General features: G+C 41.2%; 6 protein-coding genes across 13 annotated transcripts; 3 read left to right on the top strand and 3 right to left on the bottom strand.

Annotated features, from left to right (window-relative positions):
- Positions 1–376: 376 nt before the first annotated feature.
- LOC104721722 (glucan endo-1,3-beta-glucosidase 5) lies at positions 377–3,190 on the top strand. 2 transcript variants are annotated; one of them, XM_010439776.3, is made up of 3 exons: positions 377–659; positions 959–1,699; positions 1,916–3,190. In XM_010439776.3, exons 2-3 carry the CDS (start codon positions 1,356–1,358, stop codon positions 3,024–3,026), a joined length of 1,455 nt encoding a protein of 484 aa, XP_010438078.2. In that variant the 5' UTR covers positions 377–659; positions 959–1,355; the 3' UTR covers positions 3,027–3,190. The 2 variants fall into 2 exon arrangements, with proteins under 2 accessions (XP_010438078.2, XP_087329336.1); XM_087473210.1 differs by having other exon boundaries at positions 627–843.
- A 181-nt stretch (positions 3,191–3,371) lies between these two features.
- LOC104721721 (uncharacterized) lies at positions 3,372–5,509 on the bottom strand. Of its 4 annotated transcripts, none has more exons than XM_010439773.3 (9): positions 5,375–5,509; positions 5,039–5,300; positions 4,878–4,940; positions 4,722–4,761; positions 4,564–4,628; positions 4,323–4,439; positions 4,030–4,158; positions 3,867–3,947; positions 3,372–3,766 (listed from the first exon to the last, which is right to left on the bottom strand). In XM_010439773.3, exons 1-9 carry the CDS (start codon positions 5,434–5,436, stop codon positions 3,755–3,757), a joined length of 831 nt encoding a protein of 276 aa, XP_010438075.2. In that variant the 5' UTR covers positions 5,437–5,509; the 3' UTR covers positions 3,372–3,754. The 4 variants fall into 4 exon arrangements, 2 of the variants coding, with proteins under 2 accessions (XP_010438075.2, XP_010438076.2); XM_010439774.3 differs by having other exon boundaries at positions 4,353–4,439; XR_015571455.1 differs by lacking the exon at positions 4,564–4,628.
- A 306-nt stretch (positions 5,510–5,815) lies between these two features.
- Positions 5,816–13,105, top strand: LOC104727647 (DDB1- and CUL4-associated factor homolog 1). Of its 2 annotated transcripts, XM_087473198.1 has the most exons (13): positions 5,816–6,105; positions 6,193–6,268; positions 6,349–6,465; positions 6,550–6,710; positions 6,808–7,552; positions 7,656–7,744; positions 7,836–8,238; positions 8,362–8,925; positions 8,998–9,180; positions 9,281–9,724; positions 9,843–9,953; positions 10,104–11,951; positions 12,214–13,105. In XM_087473198.1, the coding sequence occupies exons 1-13, from the start codon at positions 5,816–5,818 to the stop codon at positions 12,937–12,939; spliced, it is 5,757 nt and encodes a 1,918-aa protein (XP_087329324.1). In that variant the 3' UTR covers positions 12,940–13,105. The 2 variants fall into 2 exon arrangements, with proteins under 2 accessions (XP_087329324.1, XP_087329325.1); XM_087473199.1 differs by lacking the exons at positions 5,816–6,105; positions 6,193–6,268; positions 6,349–6,465 and having other exon boundaries at positions 6,572–6,705.
- Positions 13,106–13,163: 58 nt separating this feature from the next.
- LOC104721719 (serine/threonine-protein kinase STY13) lies at positions 13,164–15,869 on the bottom strand. Of its 3 annotated transcripts, none has more exons than XM_087473211.1 (4): positions 15,765–15,869; positions 15,127–15,213; positions 13,943–14,934; positions 13,164–13,826 (listed from the first exon to the last, which is right to left on the bottom strand). In XM_087473211.1, the coding sequence occupies exons 3-4, from the start codon at positions 14,839–14,841 to the stop codon at positions 13,487–13,489; spliced, it is 1,239 nt and encodes a 412-aa protein (XP_087329337.1). In that variant the 5' UTR covers positions 14,842–14,934; positions 15,127–15,213; positions 15,765–15,869; the 3' UTR covers positions 13,164–13,486. The 3 variants fall into 3 exon arrangements, with proteins under 3 accessions (XP_087329337.1, XP_010438071.1, XP_010438072.1); XM_010439769.2 differs by having other exon boundaries at positions 15,739–15,851; XM_010439770.3 differs by having other exon boundaries at positions 15,513–15,814.
- On the top strand, positions 15,781–19,083 carry LOC104721718 (aspartate--tRNA ligase 2, cytoplasmic). The gene is made up of 10 exons (XM_010439768.3): positions 15,781–16,732; positions 16,832–16,942; positions 17,074–17,187; positions 17,423–17,713; positions 17,800–17,910; positions 17,995–18,048; positions 18,123–18,202; positions 18,320–18,435; positions 18,527–18,641; positions 18,728–19,083. Exons 1-10 carry the CDS (start codon positions 16,196–16,198, stop codon positions 18,852–18,854), a joined length of 1,656 nt encoding a protein of 551 aa, XP_010438070.1. The 5' UTR covers positions 15,781–16,195; the 3' UTR covers positions 18,855–19,083.
- A 584-nt stretch (positions 19,084–19,667) lies between these two features.
- LOC104721717 (SUPPRESSOR-OF-WHITE-APRICOT/SURP RNA-binding domain containing protein 1) lies at positions 19,668–22,461 on the bottom strand. The gene is made up of 4 exons (XM_087473209.1): positions 22,378–22,461; positions 21,090–22,149; positions 20,647–20,918; positions 19,668–20,530 (listed from the first exon to the last, which is right to left on the bottom strand). Exons 2-4 carry the CDS (start codon positions 22,094–22,096, stop codon positions 19,863–19,865), a joined length of 1,947 nt encoding a protein of 648 aa, XP_087329335.1. The 5' UTR covers positions 22,097–22,149; positions 22,378–22,461; the 3' UTR covers positions 19,668–19,862.
- Positions 22,462–22,463: the final 2 nt, after the last annotated feature.

Genomic DNA, 22,463 nt, shown 5'->3' with positions numbered 1-22,463 from the left:
ATTTAATAAAAACGTGGAAAAGTGTATTCATTACCTTCTTGAGGTGGAAAAGCTTTATATAAATTGAGTCAGAGTGGATATCCAAGTCATTTTAGATTTGTTGTTTAGTGCTTCAATATTTCACAATATCCTTAACAACTCAAAAAAAGAAAGATTTCAGAAACAGATCATTATTATTAAGTTTTATGGGTTTCCAACAAGCATATTGTTGACCAACTCAAGTTTTTCTAAAAAGAAACGACTACATGTTGTTAAGTTTTTTCTTTAATTAACTTATAAATGGGCCGAGAATGGGCTCAACAATAATAATGTAAGGAGAGAAACGAGAGAGCGGCTTGAAGGATAAGTAATAAATGGTTCTACACCAACCATTCCTGCCGACCTCTTTACATTCCCCTGTTTCACTGTTCCTTTCACACAAAAAAAAAAAAAAAAAAAAAAAAAAAACACTTAATTTTCATTCAACTTTAATTCTGATGAGAGCATCACAGAACAACACTGCTCCTCAATCTTTCAAAGATTCCCTCCTCTTTTTTATTTTTTTGACACCTCTGCTTGACCTCACCCACATGCCCCTGCCTCACATCAAACCATCTTTTATTTCGCAGTACTTAATCTAAAGGATCACACTTGTTGATTATAATAATAACTGTAACAAAGTTAGTAAACCCAGATCTTCAGATATTGATGTTATTTATGTCTATATATATATGATTGATTAACTTTCAAAACTTTTAAGGAATTTTTTCTTAAATTATCATTGATAGCCGTATCATATAAGTAGATTTGATTTTGAGTGGTATTGTGAAGAAGCTACAGCTACGAAGTAGACCAACACCTAACGTAAACTAAAACATTAAATGTTTCTCTTTTTAGTCGTGTTTAATAAATTTTAATTAATTGTTTTCCGTTTTTTTTTATAATATTCTGCTAATTTAATTATTTTTTCTGTGATTAGGGGTACCAATCAAAAAGCATACACCGCCTTTCAGACATTGGGACAGACAATAAAAAAGCCATTTTCGTTTTATGTTCGATGTCTGAAAATAAGGAAAAAAACAAAACATTCTCTCCAAGTATCGTTTATGTTTCAATCTTAATTCTTCAACTCTCTCTTCCTTCTTCTCCAAAATCCACCTAATAAGAGAACTTAAAAGTACTGTATTTGATTTTCCGACACTCGGTTGATTGAGAAGTAAAAGCCAAAACTCAGCTGTGTTCTTCTTCAAACAGAAGTTTCATACTTTACTGTTTCTTACATCTGAGCTCGTTTTTACCACAAAGTTCAGATTCTTTTGCTGTTTTGGTTATTGGGTTTTGGGTTTAGGGTGCTTACAATTCATCTCTTGGTTCCGATGTTGTCCAAAGGTGTTTTTGCTGTCTTTTTCGCAATTACTCTGTTGTACGGAAGCTTGTTAATTGAAGTTGAAGGGATTGGTGTGAACTGGGGCTCACAGGCGAGGCATCCGCTACCTCCAGCTACGGTTGTGAGACTTCTCCGTGAAAACGGTATCCAAAAGGTGAAACTTTTCGAGGCCGACTCGGCGATTCTCAAGGCTTTGAGTCGGACAGGGATTCAGGTTATGGTCGGAATCCCTAACGACTTGCTTGCTCCTATAGCCGGAAGCGTTGCAGCCGCCGAGAGGTGGGTCTCTCAGAATGTCTCTGCTCATGTCTCCTCCAATGGCGTCGATATCAGGTTTGTTCTTACATCTAACTGAAACAGCATATTCTCTTTGTTTGTTCTAATCAAGAGCTTTAAAAGATGTTAAAAGAGATTATTGTTGAACCTTTAAGGTTCAATCTTTAGATTTTGATTACAGTTGATGATGAAAAAAATAGAAACTTTGAAGATAGTCTTTGATTCTTTGAGATTGAAGTTACAAAATGTGTTAATTTGTGTGTTTAAATTTAGGTATGTGGCAGTTGGGAATGAGCCTTTCCTGAAGGCATTCAACGGAACATTTGAGAGCATAACTCTTCCTGCTCTTCAGAATATACAATCAGCTATCATCAAAGCCGGTTTAGCTACTCAGGTCAAAGTCACTGTACCGCTTAACGCGGATGTGTACCAAAGTGCGTCTAATCTCCCTTCTGATGGAGACTTCAGGCCTGAAATCCGCGATCTCATGTTAAACATTGTGAAGTTTCTGAGTGATAACCAAGCACCGTTCACTATCAACATTTACCCTTTCATCAGTCTCTACAACGATCCCAATTTCCCTGTGGAGTTTGCTTTCTTTGATGGAACAGGTGATCCTATAAACGACAATGGAAGAATCTACGACAATGTTCTTGATGCAAACTACGATACACTTGTGTGGTCGTTGCAGAAGAATGGGTTTGGGAACTTGACTATTATTGTTGGGGAAGTTGGGTGGCCAACAGATGGAGATAAGAACGCAAACATGCTCTATGCGAGGAGGTACAATCAAGGGTTTATGAACCGTCAAAAGGCTAATAAAGGAACACCTATGAGACCTGGTGCAATGGATGCTTACTTGTTTAGTCTTATTGATGAAGATGCCAAAAGCATTCAGCCTGGAAACTTTGAAAGACACTGGGGAATTTTTTACATTGATGGACGCCCTAAGTATCAGCTCAGTCTTGGTACCGGTAACGGGCTTATCCCGGCAAAAGATGTGCACTATTTGGCAAAGAAATGGTGTATTCTTGCGCCAACTGCTAATCTACAAGATCCTCAATTGGGACCAAGCGTGAGCTACGCTTGTGATCATGCGGATTGCACTAGTCTTGGATATGGCTCTTCTTGTGGTAGCCTGAATTTAGCACAGAATGTTTCGTATGCGTTCAATAGCTATTACCAGGTAAGTAATCAGCTCGACAGTGCGTGTAAGTTCCCCGGCCTCTCTATAATCACTAACAGGGATCCTTCTGTTGGGAGTTGCAAGTTCAAGATAATGATCAAGTCAGATGATTCTAGTGAAGCAAGTACCATGATGCCTTTGACACGACCAAGGGCAGTGTTGCTACTCTTCTTGATATGTCTGTATATTGTTCTGTGAATACATTGAAGAAAATTTGATGGGTTTGGTTATTTCTTTTTACCTTTTTCTTTTGCGAAACTTTGGTGTTTATGGAGAAACATAAAGATACAGTGAGATTTATGTCTTTCTTGTTTGATCTATTATTTCTGGATAGCAGTTTGGAATGGTGTTCACTGTCTCTCTTTTGCCTGTCTTGTTAGTGATCAGAGCTCATAATAACCAAAAAGGCTCCAAACCTAAAGTTTCCCATATCTTCAAACAACACAACCTTATTGGTCCAGTAGGTTTTCCTGCAAAAGAGGGCTCCAGGAGGTGTCACTACTGAGAATATGTTCAGTGTTCACCCTTAACAGCCTCTTAAGATTGAGAAAACTTTTACTTTATTATTGAATGAGAAACGAGTTACAGACGGTGAACCAAGAGAAATACCAAACCAAAGACCCCAAACTCTCCCAATATCCCAAAAGGTCCCCCCAAACAACTAAAAATAATACCATGACCCTAGACCAGTTTCCTACTCTTTCTATTTACATTTTACACTAAGCTTACGGTACCGTATGTAAAGAACATTCCAGTGTATTTTTACAACATTGATTGTCTTGGTTTAGCTTGCAATCCTCGAGTCAGTGAGATAAATGAAGGAGAGAATTGGGGCGGATCTTCAGTGACGTGATCTGTCCATTGAAGTAAAGACTTTGGAGAGTTCTATGTAACAAGGAATAGTGTTCAATGCCTCGTTCCAGAGATTAAGGTTCAGTCTAGTAGACATAAAAAGGAAGCAAAGGGACATGTGAGCTACTTATCAGAACTTAATTATATGATAAGGGTTAGAATGGTGGAGGAAACATTAGAAGCTACCTGACCCGTCGTCGCAGTCCAGATTCTTTTAAAAGGCTCAGTTTGATGCTTCTGGAGATATGCTCTTGATTTTATATCTGCCTGCATATAGTAGTAGTCTGTATTACTAGTTAAAAACACTTAATAACTATCTGTTGCTGGCATATCTAAATGCATCACATACCTGTCTAATAGGTTCGGGAACACGGTACTTGCAGGTCATCTTGACAATTTCAACAGCAGATTCAAGTGATATGCGATGGCCAACCGAAATGTATATGGGCTTTATAGAACTCAGAGTTGGACGAAATCCCTGTTGAAAGTAATTTTTAAAACTCGACCATTAAATTCACTATCAAATCCACTGTGGTGAAGTTTCTTTACTTAAAGTGATTTAATGACTACTAATAGAACGGGGTATAAAGAAAGTAGACACGACATATTATAGACAGCACATGTTAAAGCAAAGTCACTGACCACTCCCCACGTAAATCCAGAGTTCCCTACCAAAGTGATAACTTGCTCATGCTCGTTTTCTTTGAGCTGAAGCGACCGTCTCACCTCAGATTGATTCAGACCATCCACATGATGCAGCTGAAAATGTTACAAAACATATCTTCAACATTAATGATCAAATGCACATGTAGGAAAAGCAAAAACCGATGACACAATATACACAAGCAAAAACGGTTCCAAAGATTTTCTGAGAAGTATGTACGTTCTTTCCGACCCCAATGGTAGGGAGTTGAGCAAGAACACCTAAATGACACGCCAAGCCAAATCCTAGGAACACAATGACATCCAACACCATAAATAACAGATCTTGAGATGCAACTTAAAAACTACGGTAAACAGAGAAAGTTTCGTGTTTAATACCTCGTGGATGAAGTATTCCATTTCCATCCACCATCAGTACCTTTGTAACAACAAAGTAAGAAACTTTTAGAAGATAAAAAAGCAAAATCTTAAAAGACAACTCAAAAGCAATGGTTTAAGAGTAGCCAATTGCAAATTTATAGATAAAACCAAAACCTGAGGATAGAAAGGATGCTTATCATCCCTCATCTTTTGCAGAATCTGCAAGAGAACCGGAGCCTGTAACATGAACAAAACCAAATCCAATTTTGGGATTTGAGATACTTCTTCAGTCAAGCAGATGAAAACAACAGAGCATTGCTCGAGGAGACGGGAACCTCACGAAAGGCAAGAAATCCAGGGACATAAGGAACATGAAGACGGAGTAGAGAGAACTCATGGTGGACTACACGCAGAGAAGGTAGCTCGAGAACGACGAGACAAGCGCAGGCGACGGATGAATCTTCCTTGGAAAAGCTCATGTCTACACCTCCAACGTACTTAAGCATCTCCGATCCCTGAGGCGGTTCCATTGATGAAGATAACTTCCATGTAAAGTCATCGTACTCGATCAGCTTCTTCTTCAGCTCATCCTGCTCTCTGAAACCAATCAAACAAAATCCTCAATCGATTCGATTATGCGGAATCAAATTAACATCGAATTCGAAACCTACTCTGTCCAATTCTCAAGCTGATTTCGAGACGAAGACTCGTTCGAAGCTTCTCCTCCATCCATTTTCCAGAAAAAGTTCAGTCGCCGGCGATATGAAGAAGATCCTCCTAATCGGAACAACGAAACGTCGTCGTAACGATAACAGTACAAGCATGGGCCTATAATAGATTAATAGGCCCAAAGCTTAAAACCAATGGGCTAGGGTTTGTTTCAGTGGAAAAACGGGTCGGGTTATAATTTAGTATGAGTCGGTTTAGCTTTGTCGTCTCCATCTACCTCGGCCACCTCCGTCTTCTGCTGCGTTTCTTACTCTCTCTTCACAACTATAAGCTTTTTTTCGTTTTCCCCTTCCAATTTTTTTTTCTTTTTTTTTTCCGGTAAGCTAGTAATATCCGCAATCCCAACGTCTGAATTGATCGTCGTATCTGGGTTTTTTTTTTCTATGGACGGAGAAGAGCATGCCGAAGTCCCTATTCCGATGGTCGAGGATGAAAGATCGGCTCTTGCGGCGGAGGCGATTACAGAGTTGGCGAATTATACCGAGGAAGCTGACCCTGGGGAAGGAGGAGGACAACAGGAAGGAGGAGAACTGAGTGAAGATGACAAACTTATAGTGGAGGCGACGAACCTTATGGAAAAGATTACTTCCGTTGCTAATAACCCTAATCCGAAATATCTTCACAAGCTTAGCCATCTCCTCGAATCTCAGGAGTCTCAGTTTTTGTCTATTTCGTATGTCTCTTTTAACCTCAGCTATCATTCTCTCTCTTCTTGATTTTTGTAGTTTTCTTTAGCTTGACCGCTTACTTGTATCTGCAGGTTCTTAGAGGAGACTGGACAGTACTTAAGTGCTCGCAATAGTCATAACAGTGGGAAGCTGTGTAATCTCATCCGAGTAAGTCTTTTTTAAAGATTTTTTTTTTTTAAATCATGGGTGGATTTCTTCTTCTGATTTTGGTTACTTGATTTTGGCAGGAAAATGATGAGTTTTTTGAATTGATATCCTCAACTTTTCTATCTGAGAATGCTTACTCAACCGCGGTAAAGGCTGCCTCTGCAAGGTTGCTAATGAACTGTTCGCTTACTTGGATGGTAAAAGTTTACGAATTTCTTGCTACTTACCCTTACGTTTAGCTCGTTCGTTGGTTGGCTCATGACTCAATTCTGTTTTTTCAGTATCCTCATGTTTTCGATGATGCTGTTACGGACAACTTTAAAAATTGGGTTATGGAAGAGACAGTCAAGTTTCCTGGTGAAGACTCTGGCAGGAAGGAACCCTCAGATTCTGAAATGTTAAAGACTTACTCTACAGGCCTTCTTGCTCTCTCTCTGGTGAGGTATTGACTAAACATTCCCAACTTGTTGTCTCTTTCCATTTTTGCAATTGTTTTGGCGCCCACAGCTGATATAATTTTTTTTTCTGACTCATGCAAGTCGTGGGCATTTAGTTGAAGACCTTTTGACATCAGGACTATCTGCTAAGCTTATGCATTATCTTCGAGTACGAGTTATTGGAGAGCCAAGCACAAGCCGTAGAGATGCCCTTCACACAACTGAGACTAAGCACGTGTCCTTAAAAACAAAAGAAGAAGGTCGAAGTAGGGTGCGTAAGGTTGTGGATACAGTTGAAGGTGACCATGTTCTTGAGATGGATTCTGGCAGAGAGATGGGACAATCTGATGTACGGTCTGATGGCGACTTTGAAACCGATGGCAGAGAGAGATTTAATGTTTCAGGTGTTGTTGATTGTAAAATGAAACCTGTAGATGACAACAGTGGAAGAGATGACCCTTCAAGACACAGACTTAACAGATCAAAATCAAGGGGGAGAGGAAGGGTTAATGAAGGTGCAACTGATACAGAAGTTTTCTTGGCGTCTCCTAGATCAGGTCGTCTAGTTGTCAGAGATAAGGATCTATCAAAATCTTCAGATGGCAGAAATGCAGAAGATGTGACCATATGTCTGGGGAAAATGACGTCTGGTATGATGGAGATAGAAAGAGAGGAGGGTGATGAGTGCTTTCAAGGTTGCATTATAGGAACCAAAAATATAACTGATCTAGTAAAGAGAGCAGTTGGAGCTGCTGAAACCGAAGCTAGAGCTGCCCATGCTCCTGATGAGGCAGCTAAAGCAGCTGGTGATGCTGCAGCAGAGCTTGTTAAAACTGCTGCTTTGGAGGCATGTATTTTTTTTTTTTATTAGCTGTTAGTGATTTCATTTCCTTATTGAAGCTCTAAGGTACTGATATTTATATTGGTCGTCTTTCTTTTAAACTATTTAGGAGTTCAAGTCTACTGGCAGTGAAGAAGCTGCTGTATCTGCTGCTACTCGAGCAGCTATTACAGTCATAGATGCCGCTGATGTTTCAAGGTCAGTCATGCTATGGTGTCATGGATATTATCACTGCTCTTTATCAATTATTTATATCTGGACTTACACTCTGCTATTTGGTTGGCGGCAGAAATCTTACTTCTGTCACATCTGATCAGACTACAGAAATTGCGGATGTTAGTGAAGTTTCAATTCCAGATATCGAATCGTTGGCTAAGTTACAAGAAAGATATTGCATCCAGTGCCTTGAGATACTGGGAGAATATGTCGAGGTTCTTGGGCCTGTACTCCATGAAAAAGGTGTTGATGTATGCATTATGCTGCTGGAACGTACATCCCAATTTGATGACAGTTCTACCTTGTCTCCTTTGTTACCTGATGTCATGAAGTTAATTTGCGCTTTGGCTGCTCACCGGAAGTTTGCTGCGATGTTTGTTGACCGGGGTGGCATACAAAAATTGCTTGCTGTTCCAAGGGTCTCTGAGACTTTTTATGGTCTCTCATCGTGCTTATACACCATTGGCTCTCTTCAGGTAATTAAAACAGCAAATTTCTACGACTTCTATTGCAATTTTTGTTCACCTTCAGCTATCAGAAGTCTGACAATCGCTGAAGTAGTATAAATCCTGCTTGTTCTTACCTTCAAATTTTCTCAGGGTATAATGGAGCGTGTTTGTGCACTTCCATCGGATCTCGTACATCAAGTTGTTAAATTAGCTATCGAACTTCTCGACTGTTCCCAGGATCAAGCCAGGAAAAATTCAGCTTTGTTCTTTGCTGCTGCATTTGTCTTTAGAGCCATTTTAGATGCATTTGATGCTCATGATAGTTTGCAGAAACTCCTTGCAATTCTTAGAAATGCAGCGTCAGTTAGAACTGGTGCTAATTCTGACCGATCTGCTCCGGAAGTCATGACGTCCTCAGAGAAACAGATGGCTTTTCACACCTGTTTTGCTTTGCGTCAATATTTTAGAGCTCATCTTCTTTTGCTTGTTGATTCAATCCGTCCTAGCAGAAGTAGCCGAGGTGGTGGACGAAATGTTCCTAATATAAGGGCAGCCTATAAGCCCCTTGACATCAGCAATGAAGCTGTTGATGCCATCTTCCTTCAGTTACAGAAGGATAGGAAGTTGGGTCCGACCTTTGTGAGAACTCAGTGGCCTGCTGTCAATAACTTCTTGGCCTCCTCTGGACATGTTACCATGTTAGAACTATGTCAGGTAATGTAGCATTTTACTCTCCTCATGTACTTTGTTGTCTACCATGTATTAACGTTATGGTCACATTCGCAGACTCCACCAGTAGATCGTTATCTGCATGATCTACTTCAGTATGCTTTTGGTGTTCTCCACATAGTTACATCAATACCTGATGGCCGCAAAGCAATTGCGCATGCCACACTCAGCAACAATCGTGCTGGCATTGCTGTCATTCTGGATGCAACAAATATTTCCAACAGCATAGTAGACCCTGAGGTCAGTAGTCCACTTATATCCATTATTCACATAGGTTTTGTCTTGCTTCTTCTTCTTCTCATTGATACTTGCCTTCTTCATGTTTTCTTTGTGATTGAAGATCATACAGCCTGCACTAAATGTCCTAATCAATCTGGTGTGCCCACCACCATCATTAAGCAATAAGCCACCGCTTGCACAAAATCATCAACCTGTTCCCGGTGAAGCCACTGCCCGTGATGGTTCTCTAGGTACTCTGTCCACTGGTAATGCTCCGCAAACTCCTGTTCCACCAGCGTCTTCAGGTTTGGTTGGGGATCGAAGAATTTTCTTAGGAGCAGGAACTGGTTCTGCTGGCCTTGCTGCCAAGTTGGAGCAGGTTTATCGTCAAGCCCGTGAAGCTGTTCGTGGGAATGATGGTATAAAAGTTCTTTTAAAACTTCTTCAGCCCAGAATATATGTGAATCCCCCTGCTACCCCAGATTGTCTACGAGCACTGGCTTGTAGGGTACTTCTTGGTCTAGCTAGAGATGATACAATTGCACAAATACTGACTAAACTTGAGGTAGAATAGTAATTTTCATTCCCGGTTATCTTTATCCTCTTTCATATGTGAGATACATCTGATGAAGTTGAGCAGGCATCCTTGGTGATAGATTCTGACTTTCCAAGCTTGGTTATAGGTTGGAAAGAGTTTATCAGAACTAATTCGGGATTCAGGTGGTCAGTCAAGTGGCACAGATCAGGGCAGATGGCAAGCTGAACTTGCTCAGGTGGCGCTTGAGCTAATAGGGGTAATCATCTATATTGATTTATTTTTCTTGTTTAATGTATCGCTATGGGATTCTTTTTGTGCTTCGTAAGTAATTAGTGTTTATTTCATTCCTTGTTTCTCTGTTGAAGTTTTGCAGACATGTTTAATTGCGTTTTATATGTGTTTACAGATAGTGACAAATTCAGGGCATGCGACTACACTAACAGCCAGTGATGCTGCTACTCCAACACTGAGGCGTATTGAAAGAGCTGCCATTGCAGCAGCAACGCCTATAACTTATGATTCTAAGGAGCTTTTGCTCCTTATCCATGAGCACCTCCAGGCATCAGGTCTTGGTGAAACTGCTTCAGCTCTGTTAAAAGAGGCTCAATTAACTCCTCTACCTTCATTGGCTTCCCCTTCGTCTATTGCATATTCCTCTACGCAGGAGATGTCTACGCCGCTAGCTCAGGAACAATGGCCCTCTGGCCGTGCTAACAGTGGATTTTTCACTAGCAAACCCAAAGTCTGTGCACATGAAGAAGATCCTAATTCTAGATGTAATGCGGCTCTATCTGCCAAGAAGAAACATTTGGCTTCCTCAACACAGGAGATGCCCACACCAGTAGGACAACAACAATGGCCCTCAGGCCGTGCTAACGGTGGATTTTTCCCCAGCATACCCAAGATCAATGCACGTGATGAAGATCCTAGTTCAAGAGGTGACACAGCTCCATCTGCAAAGAAGAAGCAGTTGACTTTCTCCCCTAGCTTTAGTTTGCAGTCACGAAAGCAATCTTTCTCCCATGACGCTCAACCTCAGTCTACACAGAGAATAAATAGTAGTTCGAATTTAGATCCTGCTGGGGCAGACACATCAGAAACTGCTGCGGAATTAGTTTTCAAGAACGACCTTGACGCCGATGCTCAATTTAAGACCCCGGTTTCCTCTCCGAGAAAACGGAAATTGTTAGAGCTTAAAGACCCAGTGTTGTCAGTTCCAGGTAAAAGAATTAATTTGGGCGAATTAGGACCACGATCTCCAGCTTGTTCAACCACGGCTTCCGTACGTAGAAATTCATCCATTGTGGATGGCTCAGGTTTGCAAACACCAACTTCAGCTTTAGATGCCAACCAATCTGGGAGCTCCAGACTGGGCCAGATGACACCTGCTTCTCAGCTAAGATTTCCCAATGATCCCCAGCCTTCCAATCCAGAACGGTTATCACTAGACTCCCTTGTGGTTCAGTATTTGAAGCACCAACACAGGCAGTGCCTGGCTCCAATCACAACTCTTCCCCCTGTGTCTCTCCTACATCCGCATGTCTGTCCTGATCCTAAAAGATTACTGGAAGCCCCACAAAACATCACTGGCCGTCTTGGTACCCGTGAGCTTCAAAGTTTCTACAGTGGAGTCCATGGGAATCGCAGGGATCGTCAATTTGTTTTCAGCAGATTCAAATCTTGGAGATCTTTCCGGGATGAGACTGCTCTCTTTACATGCATTGCACTTCTTGGAGGTACTAATCATATAGGAGTAGGTAGTCATGCTGGGGAAATGAAGATATTTGAAGCTAGCAGCGGTAGCTTGCTTGAGAGTTTTCAAGGTCATCAAGCTCCGGTTACACTTGTTCAGCCATATGTCTCTGGTGATACTCAGTTGTTGCTTTCTTCGAGCTCCAGTGATGTGCAGTTGTGGGACGCGTCTTCTATAACTGGTGGGCCTAGACACTCCTTTGATGGATGCAAGGCTGCGAAATTCAGCAACTCTGGGCTACGTTTTGCAGCGCTTTCTTGTGAAGCATCAACAAAAGATGTTCTTCTATATGACGTACAGACATGCACTCCTTGCGAGAAACTCACGGACACAATCACATCTTCCAGAAGTAATCCTTATTCTCTTGTACACTTTAGCCCTTGCGATACACTGATATTGTGGAACGGTGTTCTCTGGGACCGCCGTGTCCCAGACGTTGTCCGTCGGTTTGATCAATTTACCGATTATGGCGGCGGTGGTTTTCATCCTTCTAGGAGCGAGGTAATGGATAAATCATATTACTCTTTAATCTGAATCAATGTGATTTATACCAAAGCTATGAAATTGTTGTTCCTAATCCAGTTGACCAAACCTGATGAGAGTCTCTCAACCAAACCCTAGAACATTCTAAGACAGCCTTATAAAACCCATCCCTCAGTACCTGTTCACAACAGTTTCAAATATTCGACATTAACTCGCTATAATATAGTAAAAGAATTACTTGCTGTTTCTTGGCTTATAGACATGTCGTTTCTTATTACAGGTGATCATAAACTCAGAGGTCTGGGACATGAGGTCTTACAAGCTTCTTCGAAGTGTACCATCACTGGACCAGACAGCTATTACGTTCAACTTCAGGGGAGATGTTATATACGCAATGCTGAGGAGAAACATTGAGGACGTTATGTCTGCTGTTCACACACGACGTGTGAAACATCCCTTGTTTGCTGCTTTCCGCACTCTTGATGCAGTCAACTACTCAGACATTGCCACTATACCTGTCGACCGATGTCTTCTTGACTTTGCCACAGAACCAACAGATTCGTTCCTTGGGCTGATCACAATGGAAGACCAAGAAGATATGTTTTCCTCGGCCAGGATGTATGAGATTGGTAGACGGAGACCAACAGATGATGACTCCGATCCCGATGATGATGAAACGGAGGATGAAGATGAAGATGATGAAGACGACGAAGATGACCTGGACCGAATTCTGGGACTAGGTGGAGGAGATGGTAGCGATAGTGGAGATGATGATATTAGTAGCGATGACAATGAAGATAGTGGGAGCGAGTTTGATGATGATGGAGGGATGCTCCTTGAAGGTGGTGGTGGTCTAATGGGGTTTATAACTGATGGTGTGGATGAAGATGATGATAATGGTGGGGATGATGAAGATGAAGATGAAGACGAAGATGATGACGATGGTGAGGAGGATTTCTTGAGCAGTGGCGAAGAGGATTATAGAGATAACATTCGTTCTTCTTAAAAGGTTGTAATTTTATTTCCTTTTGACCTCTACAGAGATCTGTATGGGTGGATTTTTATTATCCAAAGTTTTGATGATAAGTTCTTGTATCGTTTTTCTTTGTTAAGTTGCATGTTTTATTTATTTGATGATCAGTAATTAAAAAAAGCAACAGATGTATTCATCATAATCGTGATTTTTAGAAGGTACCATGTGAAAAAGCCAATGAACGTGGGAAGGAGAAAGAGGGAAAAGGCATGCAACTATCAATTCAAGGAAAACTAAACCAAACACTTCAGACAATCACCGTACACTTCTTCTATTTTTGTTTTTTTCGTTTGCTCTTTTTCTTTCTTAATACAAAAATCTAGAAACTCAGTAGGTCTAAAATGGTTGGGTTACTTCTCCTATCTTGGGAAAAGAGATACAATCGGATCGGATATATAATATATAGATAGATACACACACAAACTTACATATATCTAAAGCCCTTCTTGCTTCGCTCTCTCTCTCTCACTCTGTTTTCTCCTTTTCAAGCCTTTCCCCTTCTATGTTCTCCTCAACAGATTTAGTCGACTGTCATTGGTTGTGTCATGCAACATCTGAAACGGGCTTTTCTCACAGTCGTCATTATCTCGGTTTCAGCCGCCTCAAGGAGATTGACAATCTCTGCAAAACAAGGACGGACTTCAGGGTCTGCATCCCAGCAACGTGTCATAATCTCGCCAAGCACAGGGAGACAATCTGTTGGGACCGTGGGGCGAACTCCTCGGTTCACCACCGCAAATGCGGCTTGAACCGCCGTCATGTTCTGGAACGGTAACAGACCTGTTATCAACTCCCACAGCACGATTCCAAAACTATACACGTCCACTTTTTGGGTGTAGGGTCTATGCTGGATCATCTCTCTGCATTAATCAACAGAACGGAATATAGTCTATATATAACTCGCAGAGACTTGAGTTTACCAAGGACAAGAAAAGGATGGAAAATGATTTACAATTCAAGAACTTATTCAACTTACGGGGCCATCCATCTGTAAGTTCCAGTCTCTGGAGTCATCCCTTCGGTTTGAACTTCAATTCTTGCAACGCCAAAATCAGCAATCTTGATGGACCGATCAGCTGATATGAGGAGGTTATCTGACTTTAGATCCCGGTGTATAAAGTTGCGCTCATGGACGTAGGCCATACCCCTGGCAACATCCAATGCCTGCATAACAGCCAACTTCAAAGGTACAGCTCGGTTTTGTCTCTTAGTCAAAAACTGTCTGACCGAACCTCCTTTTGCATATTCAGTCACGATGCACCACACCATTGGTTTAATGCAGGCTCCAATAAACCTAACGATGTTGGGATGCTTCAGAAAGGCAAGCATAGAAACCTCCTGCTGAAACTGCTGTTCAAGGGCTTGTGCCTTTTCCGGGCTATGTTCTGGCCTCTCGAGTAGCTTAATGGCTACATCCTCTCCATTGTAAGTCCCTCTGTATAACTTTCCAAAAGCCCCTTGAGCAAAAGCAGGACCCATGTGAAGTTTCCTCAGGTCTATAGTCCACTCTTCATAGTTTGCCAGTCCCTCGGTTGGATATGTAGTATCCATCAAGGCTTGTGCTAAGGCATCATCGTTAAGTGCATGAGTAACTCGTCCTGGGCGAAAAACGCTTTGGCCAAGAGAGGGAGAGTAGGGACGGCGCATAGGCTTCAAACCAGGATGGCCAATAAGAGCATCACTAGAACCAACGCTACTGTTATCCACAGACATAGACACAGAGCCACCAGCATTACTTGTCTGCATACTGTCAACGGACATGTTTGTACCTTCCTCCCCGAGCTTTTGATAAAAGTCTTGGGTGAAGGCATAGTAGTTGTTATCGTTGTCGTGATTGCCAACGGCGTGCATATCGAAGTTTGGATTCTCAAGCATCCTGTCCAATCTCGTGGTACGCGCGTTATGTATATGATGTCTGACCGAACTGCAAGTCACATGTAGATCTCTTTCAATCACTTCAACATGCACCTAAAGCAAAGATAGACCATAGTAAAGGAGAAAAGATATGAGAAACACAAAATTAGATTTCTAAATATGTAACAAGAAAACAAATGGCTAGCCCGTGCTTTCAGGTTCAGCACAGATCAAGCTATCGTCTTATCTTTCTCTCATTGTAGTAAGCCAGTAACTACCAAATAAGGAAAAAGAAAGAAACTTTACCTTAAAGAGCAAATCAATAAGGGAGCCACCAGAAATGAAAGTTAATGTTTGTGCAACCCGTATCAAAAGCTCGTGATGCTCTACACCCTAAAAATAGAAACATAGACATGTTGATGTTACTAAAAAGAATGAAAAAATCGTGAATTTAAGACCTTTTGATACTCAGCTCAGCTACACAGTGGTTCTAAAGGAAGAAAGCAAGTAATTTCACCATTGAATTACATACAAATTTCATTTCAAAGAAGAAAAAAAAAAGCTAAGAATAACAAATGAGAGGTCCTAGAAGAAGGAGAACAAAACTCGTCTATAAACCAAACCAAAAAAAAGAGTACAGATCCGATAATTCCATAATGAGATATGCTAAAACAAACAAGTCACTAGATTACCTAGAGCTTCAGAGACCTCAAAAAATCAGTTGATATGACATGAAAGGAAACACACGATACCCCCTTGAGGCCTTTGGGGGTTACTGGATAAGTAATCAAAGGATCAAAAAATAAAATCTGATTCCGATCAAGAAATTTCAAAACCCCACACACAAAGTAATCAGATCGCAATCGTAAAAAGCTTAACTTGTGATCAAAAATTTGAGAGCTAAAAGAACTCAGAAACCTTAAAGAAGGAAGAGGTGGTCGAACCAAGAAGAGTCAGTCGTCGCTTCCCATTTACTTTTTTTTTTTTTTCCCAGAATTTTTTTATTCTTTTGAGATTTTTATTAATTTTTTGGTCCGTCCTTTGCTGGCAAATTCGTTTTTTTAATTATTATTTTAAATTAACTGAGACAGCTCCAAACCATACTCTCTCTACTATAAAAGTGTCTCACACGCGCGCGTTGTCATACGGACACGTGTCCACTCACCGTGTCGTTTACGCCGTGGATGAATTTTGTTCGTCTTCGTTGGACTAAATAACACTGATTCTAAAGTATTGGGGTCTAAACGAATAGTATAAACATTAACGGGGCCATTCCGTGTTTTTCGTTTTTTTGATATATGGAAAGCTTAGGGTTTCGTGGTTTTCGATTCAGTGGGCTATTTTGATTTTTGACTCATCCTTTTAGCGAGCCATTATGTCGTCGTCGGAGTCTCAAATGCTGTCGGAGGAATCTGGAGAGAAGATAAGCAAGAAAGCAGCGAAGAAGGAAGCCGCGAAGCTAGAGAAGTTACGCCGCCGGCAGGAACACGAAGAAGCTACTCAGAAAACGGCTTCGATGTCTCTCGAAGAGAATGACGAGTTTTCCAGTAACTACGGTGACGTGACTCTCAACGAGTTGCAATCGACGGAGGATCCGAAAGCCGGGAAATGGAGAGAGGCTATTGAAGGAAAAAATTGGATCGATGTGAGCGATTTGGTTGAAGAGATGGCGGAATCGGAGGTTCTTATCAGAGGCCGAGTTCACACGAATCGTCCAGTGTCTGGCAAACTGGGGTTTGTGATCTTGAGGGCGAGTGGATCAACTGTTCAGTGCGTGGTTAGCCAAGCGGAGCAGAACAAAGTGGGCGCCAACATGGTTAAATACCTCAGGCAGCTGAGTCGCGAATCCTTTGTCGATGTCATCGGCGTCGTCGCTCTCCCTAAGGAGCCTTTGACGGGAACTACTCAGCAGGTTCGTTTTCTTTTCTTCTTGTTTTCAGTGTCTCGTTTCATTTGGTTGTGACATTGTTATCTCATGTTTGTGTTTGTGGATCTATAATGTTAATTGCAGGTTGAAATTCAAGTGAGAAAAGTGTACTGCGTCAACAAAGCCTTGGCAAAATTACCACTCAGTGTGGAGGATGCTGCCCGAAGTGAAGCGGATATAGAAAAATCTCTTCAGGTATAGTTTGCTATCTTAAAGTTTTGGAGATGGTACAATTTTGCTTTGAATTTCTGATCATTTGTGTTCTTCTGATGCTTCTATGGTGGTCAATCTGTTCATTAGAGTTGTTGTTTTCATGATTTTTGCAGAGTGGAACGAAAGCTGCTCGTGTCAATCAGGATACTCGTTTGAATCATAGGGTACTTGACATCAGAACACCGGCTAATCAAGCCATCTTCCGCATTCAGTGTCAAATCGAAAATGTAAGGCCTTCATCTTTTTAAAACATGGTGGAAGATTAGATCTTCATTATTTTTAGTCCTGTTTTCATATCTGTTAGTTATGGATATGAGCCTGGTTTGGTAAAAATAAATTATTTGTGTAGGCACCATGACTAGGATAGGATAGTCACTATAGAAATGTGTTATTAGTATAACATTTCATGATTTGGTTGCTTCGTTCTATGTGGTTTTTCTGAATTAGCTATCACTTTTGTAGGCTTTCAGAGAAAAATTACTAGAGAAGTCTTTTGTTGGAATCCACACACCGAAACTGATGGCTGGTAGTAGCGAAGGAGGTTCTGCCGTGTTTAGGTTGGAATACAAAGGGCAGCCTGCTTGTCTCGCTCAGTCTCCTCAACTTCACAAGCAAATGGCAATATGTGGTGACTTGCGACGTGTCTTTGAGATAGGTCCTGTTTTCAGAGCAGAAGACTCGTTCACTCATAGACATCTGTGTGAATTTGTGGGTCTTGATGTGGAGATGGAGATTCAAAAACACTATTCCGAGGTAAGATTGTGCTGTTACTTATATTATTTATCTCAAGTATCTTCTATTGTACCAGTGTGCTAATAATATCTCTCTTGTTTGTGCAGATAATGGACCTTGTGGACGAATTATTTGTGTTTATATTCACTAGTTTGAATGAGAAGTGTAAAAAGGAACTGGAAGCTGTTGCAAAGCAATACCCATTTGAACCTTTGAAGGTACCGTATGCAGTATAAGCAAGGAATATTAGAAACTGAGTTTTTGTATCTTATTGGATTCTGATAATTGGCACTAAATTGCAGTTTCTACCAAAAACATTGAGGTTAACGTTTGAAGAAGGGGTTCAAATGCTGAAGGTATGACTTGTATTTCACCTGAGGTTTTCAAATGGACTTTTTCAATAATAATTGTAATCTTGATGTGTTGACAGGATGCTGGTGTGGAGATTGATCCTCTTGGCGATCTAAACACTGAATCTGAGAGAAAACTTGGCCAACTTGTTTTAGAAAAGTAATCCATTTGTATTGTCTACCCATGTTTGATATCATTTGCGTTTTCAAAATGATTTAGTTCTGTATCTCACAGTTACAATGTTGTTCTAACACTATGTGTTGTTGATTTCGACAGGTACAACACTGAGTTCTATATTCTGCATCGGTATCCTAAGGCAGTTAGGCCGTTCTACACCATGACTTGTGCCGATAATCCTCTTTACAGCAACTCTTTTGATGTCTTCATCAGAGGTACATCTTTGAGTTATACTTTTTTACCTTGTGTGTTCTCTCTGATTACGTTACTGCCCATTTGATTCTAAGTCGACGTGTTCTGTCCTAGGTGAGGAGATCATATCAGGAGCTCAACGTGTCCATATCCCAGAAGTCTTGGAGCAACGTGCAGGGGAATACGGCATTGATGTCAAGACAATATCCACATACATCGATTCATTCAGGTAATTTACGAGCTGGACCAGCGCGGTGCCGTTACTAGTTTATCTGAGTTCTCTAAGCAGACAATTGCTACAAATAATGTTTACAGGTATGGTGCACCTCCACACGGTGGGTTCGGAGTGGGGCTGGAGCGAGTGGTCATGCTTTTCTGTGCACTGAACAACATCCGGAAAACATCGCTCTTCCCTCGTGACCCTCAAAGGCTTGCACCCTAAGATCTTTTCAACTTAAAGCTAATGAGTGAATAATTGTCAGAGTCCACAATTTTTCCTCATGAAGCTTTTTGAGAGTTTAGTCTTTTACTTCTTGCCTAATTCTTGTCCTTTTGTACAAGTGAATCTTGGTTTTAGCGCTCTGATGCGTATGTTACATTTACGTTATGGAGTAACTAAGCTTTTGTCCAGATATTTGAGTCTTTGTTTTATCAAGATTAGATCCGAAAAATTAGTAGTTCTCAGTTCCGTGTTAGATGTATAAACATCATCATACCGAGTTAAGATTGACAGTTGCTCACCAAATTTCCAAAGATCCGGTCTTTTTGCAGGTCTTAATAAAGGTACGGGCCATTATGGATAGCAACTAGCAATATTTGGGGAACGTGAAGAAGTCTCATAACTCAATTCCAATGTGTATACAGGCACCACATTATAATGAAATAAAATTCTAACCAGAGCATATGGCACACATGGTCTTATATTTGCCTAGTTTCGACCCACATTGTAATGGAGTTATATCAAATGCACCTTCTTCTCTATTGGTTGGGTGGATCTCAACTCATGAAATTCTTCTAATGTTGAGATGAATCTACTATAAGCAAACTTTGATGAGAAACTACCACTACTACTCTTCTTCTTCCACTCTTTCCCACACATACTTGGACAGAATAAAACATACATATAATTATCTGTGTGATAAGATGATATGAGCAACATTGTAAACAGCCAACATGGTTTTCCTAGCTGAAGCTTCTAACAATGAGCTGGTAATCTTTAGATACCGTTAATATAAAATTTCCAAGAGCTCTTACGTTTATCGAAAAGAGGGAATATGTTTAGAAAAACTTTTGTTTAGATGACTGGATGTGATGACAAGTCTATATTTCAATTTTCAAAGCTGAGAGAAGATCACATTTGCCACATTAACAACTACAGTACAAAAAGGCTCAACTTTGTTATCTAACAAGACTGAACTAGCCATCAGAAGATGAGAAATGGAACTGGATCTTATCTGGTTGTAGCTCTTGAACTCATGGATGTGTGATAATTAGTACTTCTGTGTTTTCTGTAAGATGTATAAACATCATCATACTGAGTTGGTTCGTTCGGATCAGCTGTTGCCCCAAGTCCCAATCTCCCTGATCCACTCCTTTTATCGGTGCTTCCATCTGCGTATGTTCCCGTCTCAGGGTCCACCTGTAGATTGGGAGGTGGAGGAATGCAGGCACCTCCTTTCCGTTGTGGACTATCTCGCTCATAATTATCATAGTCGTCCTGTGATTCAGATCCCATGGGACCTTCGCTTGGGTTGACCTCTCCAATCTCTTTGAAGAACTTAGATACTCTCTCGAGTACTTCAGATTGAGGTGTATCAGATGGTGGTATGACAGTTGGGATATCAAGAGGGCTCAATGGAGAGTACGGCACACCACTACCGATCTGCATCTTTCTGACCATCCCAGGGATCAGACCAGGAGGAAAGAGAGGATATGGAGGCGGCTTCTCACCAGCAGGTGGTTGGGTTGGTGGTGGAACAGGAGCGTTAAGCGGCATGGAACCGGGGAAAGCACCAAGAGGCATCACATTTGAGATGAACTGCTGGGTTGCGACGGGATTCAGATGCTCTGAATTCATTGTGCCAGGGACATTACTGTTTGGTGGCTGTTGCAGCATTCCTGCAAGTGCATACGGAAAAAAATTTGTTGATGTATGGTCAAATCTATATCATATTCGTCTTACACATAGGTCGAGTTATATTTTTTGTCTCTTTCACGGAAGAGCGAGAGAGTACCTGTACGTTGTAAGGAGTTTGCTGCTATGATGGGCGAATGAGAAAAGGTATTTGCTGGTGGTCCAGTTTTCATCTCTTTCTCAAGGGAGGAGATGGTGTCTTGATCAAAAACCTCCTTTGAAGCCCAAAACTGCAAAATCTTCTCCAGACGTGACTGGTTTTCTTCCTTGTTCTGTGGAAAGTGGTAAATCCTCCCAAGCATGGAACCCAAAACAGGTCTAAAAGCAAGAGCTTCATTGTCAAACTCGTGCAAGTTTGTCCTCCGTTGCAAACTGTGTTCAAGGAAGCAAAACATTAGTGAAAAAGGGTAAAAATATTAGGGTGGAAGCATCATAATGTTGCAACCTATCATAACGTAACGTTAATAAGATAAACAAAAAACTACATCTATGCAGAATTTCTCTTACATAATAAACAGCGATCAAGAAATTAAGTTTAGATACCTGTCAAAGAGAATGTCATTAGCTAGATAAACTATGTGCATCTGTCTGTCAGAATCATCCATTGCAAAAACCCTGTCTCTTAGTGCCTCTGCTAAAGCTGGTGCAAAGGGAGATCTCTGCATGAACCAAATCTTAGCACTTTTGATAGACTCTTTTGTGCCATTAAGGTTGCCTAAGACGCCATTTAGTTCCATCGCAACATCAGTAGGGAGTGGACCAGAAAGACCTCGGAATGCATGAGTTGACTGATCAAAATCAGGGCGAGCATGGGGCGCAAAAGGATGAGGCTGCGGAACATGCTGTTGCAGCTGGTGGTGGTCATGGAATGATGGGAAAGGAGGTTGGCGGATTGGTGGAACTGCCAAAGCACCTGGCGGCACATTGTTCATTGAAGGACTCATCATGGGATTTGGCGGATGATGTATCATAGGCATAGAAGATGACGGAAATGGAGGATCAAAGGGTCCTCCAGGGGGATGCATAGAGAGAAAGTGCTTATAGCGGTAATAACCATGCCCTTCACCCCCAAACAAAAACGCATACTCAGGATTATCCTTTTGTCTATCTCGCATCATAGCTTCAAACTCGGGACCATTCTTAACCGAATACTCAACAAGCTTATCAATACGTTTCTGCAGCTCTGGATCAGCTGGTGGAGGATGAGGAGGAGCTGAATCATACGGTCCAGGGAACGGTGGAGGAAGGTGATGTGGAAGGAAAGCCTGAGGTTGCTGTTGACCAAACATCTGCTGGTGAGGCGGATGAGGAAGTTGCTGCTGCTGATGCATAGGAGGATGTTGGTAAGGGAACTGCTGCATAGAAGGATGAGGAAGAATGAAACCAGAAGCGTTCATTGGTGGTGGATACTGTTGATGTTGGGGATGAAATCCAAATTGCGGTTGTTGTTGTTGTTGCTGTTGCTGTTGAAAGTTTGGTCCTTGTTGCTGCTGTTGCTGAGCATAAGGCAACCCAGAAGACGCAGCATAATCGTGCTGCCTTCGATCCATTACTAAACGTTGGAACACTTGTGTCTTCTATAGATAGATTTCAGCTAGTGTTCCTGAGAAGAGCATTCAAAATTAAGGTCATGACTCATGAGAAATCAAACACAGCACAAGTTCTCAATAACATTCAAAACGAGAGAAGTAAATCGGCATTAGCGAGACATGGAATTATACACACGGTGAATTGAAGAGTTCAACAACAAAGCGACACCGACTAAAGAATCTGACTACAGCTAAAATCGTGAACCTAACAGCAGGAAATTGGAGAGAGCGAGATACAATACCTAATTTTATAAACTTACACAAAGAAGAACGCAACTTTCTGAGAAAAGAGTTGAATCGGATGAAGCAGAAGCTAAACTCACCAGAA

This window comes from Camelina sativa, chromosome 11 (genome assembly GCF_030686135.1).
Source record: "Camelina sativa cultivar CO46 ecotype springtype chromosome 11, ASM3068613v1".
Taxonomy (NCBI): domain Eukaryota; kingdom Viridiplantae; phylum Streptophyta; class Magnoliopsida; order Brassicales; family Brassicaceae; genus Camelina; species Camelina sativa.
The sequence above is the reverse complement of the archived record's forward strand: the minus strand, read 5'-3'. Positions and strand labels throughout refer to the sequence as shown.

Coding starts and splice junctions, on each gene's coding strand:
- LOC104721718 (XM_010439768.3), top strand. CDS start 16,196: ATGTCGTCGTCGGAGTCTCAAATGCTGTCGGAGGAATCTGGAGAGAAG. Junction 16,733..16,831: donor TGACGGGAACTACTCAGCAG/GTTCGTTTTCTT, acceptor TGTTAATTGCAG/GTTGAAATTCAAGTGAGAAA. Junction 17,188..17,422: donor TTCAGTGTCAAATCGAAAAT/GTAAGGCCTTCA, acceptor TCACTTTTGTAG/GCTTTCAGAGAAAAATTACT.
- LOC104721722 (XM_010439776.3), top strand. CDS start 1,356: ATGTTGTCCAAAGGTGTTTTTGCTGTCTTTTTCGCAATTACTCTGTTG. Junction 1,700..1,915: donor TCCAATGGCGTCGATATCAG/GTTTGTTCTTAC, acceptor GTTTAAATTTAG/GTATGTGGCAGTTGGGAATG.
- LOC104721719 (XM_087473211.1), bottom strand. CDS start 14,841: ATGCTTGAGAATCCAAACTTCGATATGCACGCCGTTGGCAATCACGAC. Junction 13,827..13,942: donor ACTTACAGATGGATGGCCCC/GTAAGTTGAATA, acceptor TGATTAATGCAG/AGAGATGATCCAGCATAGAC.
- LOC104727647 (XM_087473198.1), top strand. CDS start 5,816: ATGGACGGAGAAGAGCATGCCGAAGTCCCTATTCCGATGGTCGAGGAT. Junction 6,269..6,348: donor AGCTGTGTAATCTCATCCGA/GTAAGTCTTTTT, acceptor TGATTTTGGCAG/GAAAATGATGAGTTTTTTGA. Junction 6,711..6,807: donor CTTGCTCTCTCTCTGGTGAG/GTATTGACTAAA, acceptor GACTCATGCAAG/TCGTGGGCATTTAGTTGAAG.
- LOC104721721 (XM_010439773.3), bottom strand. CDS start 5,436: ATGGATGGAGGAGAAGCTTCGAACGAGTCTTCGTCTCGAAATCAGCTT. Junction 5,301..5,374: donor CAGCTTGAGAATTGGACAGA/GTAGGTTTCGAA, acceptor GATTGGTTTCAG/AGAGCAGGATGAGCTGAAGA. Junction 4,629..4,721: donor TGGAATACTTCATCCACGAG/GTATTAAACACG, acceptor TTGTGTTCCTAG/GATTTGGCTTGGCGTGTCAT.
- LOC104721717 (XM_087473209.1), bottom strand. CDS start 22,096: ATGGATCGAAGGCAGCACGATTATGCTGCGTCTTCTGGGTTGCCTTAT. Junction 20,919..21,089: donor AATGACATTCTCTTTGACAG/GTATCTAAACTT, acceptor CCTTGAACACAG/TTTGCAACGGAGGACAAACT. Junction 20,531..20,646: donor AAACTCCTTACAACGTACAG/GTACTCTCTCGC, acceptor ATGCACTTGCAG/GAATGCTGCAACAGCCACCA.